The sequence below is a fragment of the Cryptomeria japonica genome, chromosome 9, assembly GCF_030272615.1.
Source record: "Cryptomeria japonica chromosome 9, Sugi_1.0, whole genome shotgun sequence".
Lineage (NCBI taxonomy): Eukaryota > Viridiplantae > Streptophyta > Pinopsida > Cupressales > Cupressaceae > Cryptomeria > Cryptomeria japonica.
In genome coordinates this window covers 489,031,842-489,043,101 of record NC_081413.1, presented here as the reverse complement: position 1 = coordinate 489,043,101, position 11,260 = coordinate 489,031,842, and the positions used below count along the sequence as shown (strand labels likewise).

Below are 11,260 nucleotides of genomic sequence, written 5' to 3'. Positions count from 1 at the left end.
GTAAACCTTTGGGATAATTTTTTTCACGCTTGAATACCATACTATCTTTTCTTCCAAATAAATGATGTAGAAGTTCAATTAAGAGATATATAAAATCAAAATAATCCTAAAACACGATCAAATGGTAAAATTAATACGAATAACCCTTAAAATATACATAAGACTAACCCTCAACTTACTTGAATCCTCTCTCAAAATTTTAGAAACATTAAGAAAAAAAAACTTCCTTTTATTACAATATTTCATATTCTACAATAAATTTTAAAACTATAATCAACATTAATTGAAACTTGTCAAATAAAATTCAATTAAAAATTAATTTGGGCTTATAATTTATATCTATATATTTTATGACTAATTAAATACTATTAAAAATTAAAATCAACATTTTTCATCTCCTTGGAATTCCTTTTCATCCTAATAATGAATCACACAGTGTGATTCAAAACATTGATGATAAAAATTGCATACACAATCAAATCCAGAAATAAATAAGAGAATTACACCATGAATTGTAGAAATCTCATAACATTAAAAAATAAACTACTAAATTTACTCTAAATATATAATAAGTAAACAAATCAATATAATTAAATTTACTCTAAATATCTAGTAAGTGAACAAATCAATATAATTAATTTACATGTTAACAGCCTTTCTAAGTAAGACTTGTGTGCAACCTCGTACGTTGTTTTAAGATGCATTCTCCACATCGCCATTGCTTTTGCCATCACTGTCGTTTCTGTTTGCTTGCTTGTCCATGAGCGCAGAGCTTGAAATCCACGGAGCTTGAGGCTCTATCTTCCCTTCCAGCATTAACACCACTTGCTCCATGCTCGGCCTCACCTCCTCATCTTTTTCAATGCATAATAACGCTACTACAGTTACTCTTCTCACCTCTTCAATATCTTTCTCCTCTGCAACATCCTCCTCCACAATATTAATTGTGTTCCCCTTGTAAATTTGGGTTGCAGCCCATGTGGGAAAGTAATACTTACTTGAATCTTGCACTTTTAAATCCAGAGTTCTTCTGCCAGAAATGATTTCCAAAAGAGTCATGCCAAAACTGTATACATCAACTTTTGGAGTGATGGGAAGGCCAGAAATCCATTCTGGAGCCAAATAACCTCTCGTTCCTCTCGTTGTGGTCAGGATGCGGCTCAAATCTCTACTCACAAGCTTTGCCATCCCGAAATCGGCAACCTTGGGTGAATAATTAGCGTCCAGCAGAATGTTCTCGGGCTTTATATCCCCGTGAATGATGCGATCTCTACATTCCTCATGGAGGTAAACTAAAGCTCTTGCAGTGCCTAAAGCGATCTGGAATCGGGTCTTCCAGTCGAGTACCTTCGTTTTACTTTTGGAATTACTAGTGAATAGTAAGGAATTTAAAGAGCTGTTGGGCATGTAATCATAAACCAGTAACCTTCTGGATTCTTCCGCACAAAACCCTCGAAGCCTGATCAAATTTGCATGTTGTATGTTTCCAAGGGAACTGATTTCCGCTCGGAATTGCTTATCATCTCGGTTTGAACCTTCCAATTTCTTTACGGCCACAAGCGTACCGTCTGCTAAAGATCCTTTGAACACTGACCCGAATCCTCCGCTCCCCAACATAGACCTGAAATTCCCAGTTGCGATCTTCAACTCCTTGTAACTGAACATTCTAAAAAAAGAGTTGGAGGAATCTGCACAGCTCTCCACTGGTCGTAGCCAATACCTCCTCCCCCACATTAGAAATGAAAAGATACCCAAAGTAATGGTGAGAGCAATAGCAATGCCAAGCACTACAGGCAGGATGGTTTTGAATCTGGAGGACGATGGTGGATCGAAATTTGGAAGCGCAGAGGCAGCTACTCGAATGAATACATTGGAATTCCTTTTCGATGGAGAACTTCGCATGTTTAGCAAATGTCCGGACCAGATTTGGCAGGACTCTGAAAGCGGATTGAAAGAATAAGCAGTGCAAGAGCAGTTGCTGAGGCAGGCTTTCTCGCAATCCTTTTTGGTGGGTGCAGGGAATGATGATGGGTAATCATTGGGCAACGTTGCGTTGGAGTCGATGAATCCGTCTGTGCTGCAATTTAACGGTCTCTGGCGAACACAGCCACTGGACCACCACTCTTGCGAATCCCTGGCCCTATTGTCTTTGGGGGTGAAGCTTTCCACGCAGCTGCAGAACTGAAGATGGTTGGAGTTGCAGGTTCCATAAGCGCCACAGAGACCATATATGGCGCATTCATCTCTAGGCACAGACCAGAACATGTTCCACTTGCTGCCATCATATAAAGCTTGTCCGTAGTCTCCGGATTTCGTTAGGACGACACGTGAGAGCGCATTGATGTTAGTTATCAATTTATAACTGACATACAAAGCAGATCTGGTACTTTCAATGCTGATATTGTAAAGGCCTTCCATTACCATTTCTGGAATGTCATTGAAAACATTGCCGTCCCAAGATCCGCTCTCCCAATACTGTATAGAATTGTTCCATGTTAGCACCATTTGTTTGGCCTCTGATGGATCCACGTGATAAGAGAAAAGCCCTGGAGCGGGATCTAATGAATTTTTCCAAGAGACTAACTTTTGCTGTCCACCGAATCTCATCCCAGACAGCAATGTATCTAGGGGATTATCGAAACTCTGCCACACAGTGTCTGCTTTATTGTCATCGCCCAGCATTAAGAAATTACCAGAATCTAAAATAACAGCCCGGGATGCCTTGCTGGATATGTTGACCGACCAAATAGACGCGCCCTCTGAATCAAACAGTTTCAGTTTACCTTGTCTTGACAGCTTCAAAACACCAGATTTGTTTCTGGCGGGAGTCTCCCTGTTAGCCACCCAAACAATCGTCTTCTCTAGTACATTGGCAAACCAGATACCAATGTACCAGTTATTGCTCCCATTTGGGCTGAAGAATCCCAATTCAAAAGTGCCATTCTTTGAAATTAATGTCTGATTTCCAGCAAGCGAGGAACCCAAGGAAAGAGAATCTCCAGCCTGGACTACAGCACCATAACTCTTCATATGAATGAACACTGTAACTGCAAAAAAAAGGCTTAAACAGCATGTTGCCCTTTTTCCGTCCATCGCCAAATTGTGAGCGATTTGAAGGAACTTCCATCTGCCATTAAAAGAAATTTGGTTTCTTGTGTTGTGTTGCATGTGAAAGGGTCGGGTTCAGAGACATGTCGCACGGCACAGAAGTCCAGTCAATCGTGACTTTAGTGGGGCTACGGTCCATAATTTTCCATCTTTTTAGGATTCCACCATTACCTTGAAAAGACAACTTGAGCATGTAAGAAGGTTCATGCGACTTTATTAGAGCTACGACTCATTTTTTTTTCCCAAAGAATCTAAGATTTAGAAAATTTGTAGCAGTCAATTGTGACTTTAGTGGGGCTACGGTCCATAATTTTCCATCTATTTAGGATTCCACCATTACCTTGAAAAGACAACATGAGCATGTAAGAAGGTTCATTGCGACTTTATTAGAGCTACGATCCATTTTTTTTTCCCAAAGAATCTAAGATTTAGAAAATTTGTAGATTTTTTTTTTATCAATTTTGTAAAACTTGGGTTGTCACTATTTGTTTTTTACTCCGGTCTTTCATATTCAGCTTTTGTGTGGAAGTGGAAGATTAGCTTCTCTAAATTAACAATAATTTTCATAATGGTCCATTTATGAATCAACAAAATATTCGGTGGTCACATATCATGCAGTGTCAAAACCATTCTCTTGCAAAGAATCCTTATTAGGTTAAGTTTTTATTAGAAAAGCGAGTTATAATCCTCTTGATCTTGTTTAGGTTATCAAAAATCTTTTATTATGGAGTGAAGCTAAGGATAAATTTTATATTTCTAATCAAAATCATGAAACTTTTAATATGGTTATTGAATCTATCTCAATTAATATGATTAACAAAATTGATTTTCAGTCTTGCAAACCTTTGTAGAAGGACTAGAAGTGGTATTCTAATATTGTAATTCAAAAGTGTAAGCTTCATAGGAACTATTGCTCGCTCTATATCTAATCTATTCATGGTTCCTACTTTGAATCAAATATAACATCTTCATTATGTATTATTAGTTTGGCAATATAAATTTCACACTTTGACCAATTTTGCTTAAACCAAAATTGACCCTTTTTTATTAGTGTATTTTTTTCTAAAACCTTTCGATTGATGATAGGTTAATTTATTTCATAATTTTATATCCTTAATTCACTTTCTATAATCATTAAGAGACTCATTTTTTTTTAGCCTAAAGCTTTGAATTCCTGGACCTAGCTTCATGATTTGTTCAAGCATACTATGCTTGACCCACTTTCTTGGGATATGGTTTTATTAGAGAATTAGATATGCATTCCGTATATATTAAATAAAATTTGGCTTTTAGTATTTGAAAAATATAAATTCTACCTTTTTGTACTATTGATCATAATCTATTATAGTCACCTTTTTAATAATTTGAATTTTATATTAGGTTTATTAATGTAATTTATGCTTTGTACATGATTCATCTATTGATAAATCATGAAAAAATCTTTTAAAACATTCTAACGTTGAGAAGGAATAATATTCATTTATTCTTTTTTTTCTTAGAGTTTTAAATTGTTGGACTCTCTTTTCTTTTCTTTTTAGCTTTTTATCTATTCAGTTATTTCTTCTTGTTATGCAATTATAAAACATTCTAATTTTGAAAAAACCACATTCTTCTATATTGATTATTTTTTTCTAATTGCTCAATTTCATTTTCTAGTCCCTCAATAATTTTACTTTATGAATTAACAATACCCTCCATTCATAAGGTTATGGTTCTTTCCAAATTTCTTACTATTTTTTTCACTTAACTTAAAAGGTGAATCAATATCTCATTTATTTTCATTTGATTCCTTCTCTAAAGGATTTTTCCAATTTATTGTTCTTTGGTTCTATAAGATTCTATCACTTTTTTATTTACATTTGTTTTGGAATTTGATAAAATCCAAACATGTTCTTTTGGATTGAGAAAGTGAAATTGATATATATATTTTTTAATTTTTTAAAAAGACAAAAAAATATATGTGAAATGAGAAATAATTTTTTTGTTTCTGTTCTAAAATAATGTACAAATGAAAATATGTTCATAAATTACGTGATGGTGTTTCTATTTCATTAAAGCTCAAATATTTTTTAAATATAAAAGTAATGGCAATGCTATTATTACTACAATTTGTGTTGTTTGTGTAAGGGTAAGGTGAAATTAACCTTACAAATCCTTAGCAACTTATGTGTCTCCATGTTCTTTGGAAATTTCTCCCTAGGATATGTGAGAAAAATATTAAATGTGTACCTCTAGCTAATTGTAATTGCATTTTCAAGAGGTGGACAAGAAGAGGTGAAAAAAAAATTATAATAGAAAAAATACACTCCTTACCATATCTATATTGCGATATGAAAGACCATTCATTGGGCATCCAAGTTTGGGTGAAGAAGAAGTGTTTGTTTGGGGATCTAAAGTGTCACCAAGAGTCACAGAGCATCCAAAATATCAAAAGTCTAAGTGACTTTTGGCTTTGACACCCAAGATTGAGCCACTTGAAGAGATTTATTCTTTTAGTATGTCTACTACTCATTCTCTAAGGTGTGGTTTTTTGTAAGTGATATTTTGTCCTTTGTTTTGGGAAATAACAATTGTTTTCCCTCCCACAATTTTCTATAAATTATAGCCATGAAATTGTCATTTTACCACAAGTTTCTTTAAGGTTTCTTAGTAATTCTGGGTATAGTTTGAGAGGTGTAGTGAAGTATATTATTGTAGTATTATCTCTTTTGAAAAATGATAATATGCTTTCCCTTGGTCTCTCGTGAGCTTTTTCCCAAAAAGTTTCTCCACATAAATCTAGTGTCTCTTTTAATATGTTGATTTTAAATATTTATGTTAAATCACAATCACATGTTTATTTTGGATTCAGTAATCTAGTTTCAAATTTATGCGATTGGATTCAGTAATCTAGTTTCAAATTTATCATCACATAGAAAGAAATTCTTATTACCATCTTTCTTTGCCTTGAATCTCAATAGTTTTGGGTCGCTTCGGCTTCGGCACTACATTCTTATTATTGCGATATACTAGGAATCCATGAAAATGGAGCCGTTTTGGGTCGCTTCGGCTACTAGGTAGGGTTCCCGAGAACCCAAGACTTGTTGGGTGAGTGCTCACGTAATGGGCATCCATTTAATGGTGCCTCATCTTCCACACTTGTTAAGCGACCTCCCTTTGCTAATGCTGTCACCTTTGGTAGGAATGCAAATCCTGGAGTTGGGGGATTTTTTGTTGCTCCACCGTCAAATGTTGGAAAAGGGGAGAATTCCTCTTAGGGGAAATCGCACAGACAGTTTTCAGGTATGCATCCAGAAAAGGGAATGAAACGGGGAAGGTGGAATGCCAATTTGGAATGTGTTGGGGGCCTTCTAAAGGTGAGGTTAGACTGGCATAAGGGGTGAAAGGAAAAAGGGCAAGTGGCAGATGTGAAGAGACTGGCATAAGGGGAGAGAGGAAAAAGGGTAAGTGGCGGATGTGAAGAGACGAGGGTTTTGTAGGGAGAAAGGCTGCAATAAATACTGTGACCCCAAGGTTGGTGGCTTGGAAAGGCCAAATCAAAATGACAGTTCTTAATTAATTTTAGATGAGGAAATGGAGAATGAAATGAGAGGCATTTTGTAGAAATGGGTTTCATAGGGAGATATAGAGGTTTTTGGTTAAGCTTCAATGTTTTAAACAAATGGATTTCATAGATCTAGGGTGTATAAATCTATCTTAGTGCACAAGGTTTTTTTGTGGTGGTTTTTGATGATGTTCAATATATAAACATGATTTTATGTGACTACCAATGGAGTTAGGAGGACAAGTAATAGTTGATGCACTTAAACCTTGGTATCTAAATTTCAACCCTACAAGTAAATCTTTTGATAAGATTCCAATATGGGTGAGGCTCCCAAACCTTCCTTTGCAATATTGGTTTGATTCATGTTTTGTTGTTGTAGGTAGTTCTTTGGGTAGATTCCAGGAAGTCAATGAAGACTCTTCAAATTTCGTACACACTATGTATGTCTGCGTTTTGGTCAAAATAGATTCAACAAAACAATTCTCAGAGGTGGTATCATTGAAATCGACTAAAGGTTGTTGGGCTCAACCTTTGGATTATGAAGAGATCTTGTTTTGATATCGAAGATGCTTTAAAACAGGACATGTTGTTGTTGTCTATTCCAAGAAAAAATTAGACAAATGGGCATCTTGGTGGAAAGAGGTCTCTCCCATTCATTATTTGGTGGAGAAGGGTAAAGTGGGTCAAGATAGCAACTCAAAGGTAGAGCTTGCCAAGGGTTCTTGTAATGGATCAATGCCTCAGGTGCGTCAAACCCCTAAGAGAATGAGTTTGAGTTCAAACAAGGAATATGGTACTGCCGAAATGGAGATGGAGAAAGTGGACAAACCTGAAACCTCAAAGTGCATGGAGAAAAAGGAAAAAATTCTATCCAAGAGAGTATTGATATGAATCGATACACTAATTCATAGGAGTCAATGCATGAAGAGGATCATAAGAAGGAATGAATTGTTGTTAAGAGGATGAGGGATAAAAGATTACAGAAAGAAGGTTCTTGCAATATGCTCCTCTGATTGCATACTAAAGTAATAGCAAAAATGAAGATGTAATGACAAGACCTATTAATGGGTCTCAGTATGTAGATGATGTGTGCTTTGGGGAGGTGGATCCCTACTTGCAGCTCCACAATTGCTTCAAGCCAAGTTCAAAATCCTAAATATTGACAAAAAACTTAAAAACCAAACACCGATAAAAAAGTATATGTACTAGGAATCCAAAATTCAAAATTTTAAATTCCTAGTATATATATATATTTTTGATCAATAATTGTTTTTTTTAACAACACTTTCTTGGCCAAAAAAAATAAACTTAGCATTGTTTCCAAATTGGATTAATTTTGTGATTTAAATTAGGTTCAATTAAAAGAAAATAAAGTTTCCATTGAGTCTTCCTTTCTTATAGGTTTTGATAGATCACTTAGGTAATGCCCCTTGTGTTTTTGTTAGGTTTCTTTTGACTCCCAAATTTTGTCAAGGTTGGTCTTTGTCTCAATAGAACCATCAACAAAATAATAACTTAACTCATCACAATCAAAATGACTACTCTCAAGATGCACGTCATCATATAAGGAGAGATTGTTCTTAGCAAGGCTAGTTACGACTTGTTTCTCACCATTCTACTGCCAACCACTTGATGGTGGTGGAAATATAGGCTTAGCTCGAATCTAGAAAAAATATTTTTAGTTGGACCTTTGTATTTCTCTTATTTGCATGGAAAATAAATATAATCAAGAAGACAATGTTAAATATGATAAAGATGCATTGGACACTCTCATGGATACTTAGACTCCACTAATGTATGAAACAAATTAGATGACTAGGATCTTCCTCCTCCTCCTTCTGCTTTTACTATTACCACTTAGCAGTTAATGTTCAATAGTGTTATGTTTATGTTTTTTATGTTTCAAGTTGTACCCTCATATGGACTCTAGGGGTGTGACTATATATACATTTGCCTTTTTTTGTGAATAGATATAACAATATTTTATAGATGTAATATTGATGCTATAAAATATTAAATGTTTATGTTTAGGTCAAAGTTCCCCAATTAGGACAGATTTGATCCCTAAAATTTTATATCACTAATAGATAATAACTTGAATAATTCTCTACTTAATAGTCCTCCTCAACATGGCTTGAAAACTTTTAAGTTCATTGAATCAATGAACAAAACCATGGTGACATGTCTTCTAATTGATCTAGAAAACATATGAGAAATTGGAAATGAAAGCCATCTACAAAGGTTAATGAAATTATTATTTTAATTTCATTTCCTTACCTTTGTGCAACTGTAACTTTAGGTAGCAAGAATGTCCAAATCAATAATTAGACTAATTATGTTTCTTGGTTGTTTTTTATTCCCCTCCTTAGTATGCAACTCTTGCATATCTCTCATTATATTTTTTTTCGCACAAAATTTCCTTTAACAAAGAGATAACAAGATATAACAATGCAACCATACATAAAAAAGTACTGACATTTCCAAATCTTGGGTCTTTGCAAACCATATTTTATACAAACTTACTCTAATACAACTTTATATGTAAATAGGATGCCTCAACCATAAATTACCCTTTAGTAGCATATTTACTTGATGCCAATATTTTAAAAATCATCCACTCACACTTAAATCTAGTAAAAAAAAAATGGATAATTAGCAAGTTAATATATGTGATTCACCTAGACAAGGATTAACATGCACAAGTCTTGTTCTATAACAAATATTAATTTATATAGTTTGAATAAAAAGATTCTATCTAACAAGTAAAATATCTTGATCCCACTAGGCAATACAAAGGATAGAAGTTTACAATGACCATCATGGTCTCTCTAAGTTCTAAAAGTCTTTATAGAGCTCACAAACATATCAACAAACACTCCTTACTGTATTAGATATATCTACACATGTTATTGTTACCACAATGGAAATAAATATACTCCTCAAAACAGAGTATTATTTTTGCAAATTGCATAAACTTATAAGAGGAATCTAAATATAGAAAAGTGTTCATTTTTTTTAATTTCATATGAGCATTATTTTTATCTCTAGTATTAAGTTCTACATTTAAGAACTCAATCATTGCCTAGAATATTGCTATAAAGTATGAAAAATGGACCCATTTTTAGATCATTGCTAGGAATATTGCTACACAGTACAAAAAATGGATCCATTTTTAGGTCAACGGTTCAAGAGTAAAATTACTTATTGTATCTATTTGGATATTAAAAAACAAAACCCTTATTGAAGTTTCTAAAATAAAAAAATGTTAAAGCCATGGGGTTCCCTAGGGTACTTCATCTACATGGTGAGAGACTACTTAGAGCAAATATAGCCAATCTAATTTGGGACAAATTTACTCATTCATTTGGATGCTATACTATTTGTTTCATGTAATAAAAGTTGTACAATTTTAACTAAAAGCAATATATAAACACCAAATATACTCTAATACAAGATTAATAATAAAATTAATGTAAAAATATGCATAAAATAAACCCTCTAACTTACATGAATCATCACTTGAAATTTTAAAAACATAAAAATAATATCATTATTTTAATATTTCATCCAATAAATTTAAAAACAAAAAAACCTTTGATTTTAAATTCTTGGAAATTTTTAATGCAAATATAGTTTTATAAACATAACATTTACTCCTTATTAAATTACAATATTTTTTAAAAAAAATAGAAAAGTTAAATTTTTATAATTGATAATTACCTGCGTCTAGTTTGTGTAAAATATAAATATCAGTATCACTTCAGTGTGCACAAATATAAATATCTTAGCAATTAGTTGTCCTCAACAAAAGTTTAAGATAGGCAATGAAATGTCAAAGTCAAGTCAAGTCAAGTTTAACGTATTTGCAAAGGAATAAAACTCTTAGCTAAAAGGAAAATTTAACATGGAAAAGATGTTATGAGTTGGTAAGGTTAAGTGTGACTTGACTAGGGCTATGACCCAATTTATTGTAGCATTTAGAACTGAAAATTAAAGGTATTTATAGGTAGTTATCATATGATCATCTATATATGTTTTTATTTTAGATTTTTCTAACATGTCTTAAATTCAAAACATTATCAACATTTCTTTGTCTTTTTTGACAAGTTGTTTTATAAATAGCATTTTAACAATGTCTTTTGAAGAGTTTGTAATTGTAGATATGTAATTTTCATAGTCCATGGTATCATTGTGTATAGCTTTTGGTTTGATTCGGGTAGTTTTTCCTCCTTGACATTTCAAATCAAACTTCATGCTCCATCGTCACAAAGAGAGCAAGACAAAAGAAGAGAAATGTGATATATTTAGCATACTGAGCAAGATAAAAAAGGCTAGGGAGTGAGTGGGTATAAGAACCAAAGAGACCAAATGAAAGATGGGAAAGGGAACCTCTATTTTGATTAAAAAAAATAAAATGAGAAATAAATTTAGAAAAACACACACTAATAAAACAGACAATCAATTGTTATTATTATTCATTTAAGAAATATTAATAATAATATATACATAATAATAGATATCTAAAATCTCTTTAGTCAAAGAATTTTGAAAGCCATAGATGTATTGTCTACATCTAGGATAGAAGATTCTCCTACCAAGCCAATAAAA

At 33.3% G+C, this 11,260-nt stretch overlaps 1 protein-coding gene across 1 annotated transcript; it reads right to left on the bottom strand.

The window, feature by feature from the left end:
• Positions 1-693: 693 nt before the first annotated feature.
• Positions 694-3,093, bottom strand: LOC131039970 (G-type lectin S-receptor-like serine/threonine-protein kinase At2g19130). Its single transcript, XM_057972822.2, has one exon. The coding sequence runs from the start codon at positions 3,091-3,093 to the stop codon at positions 694-696; it is 2,400 nt and encodes a 799-aa protein (XP_057828805.2).
• Between the last annotated feature and the right edge of the window lie 8,167 nt (positions 3,094-11,260).

Excerpts from the sequence above, each read along its gene's own strand:
- LOC131039970 (XM_057972822.2), bottom strand. The coding sequence starts at position 3,093 with ATGGACGGAAAAAGGGCAACATGCTGTTTAAGCCTTTTTTTTGCAGTT.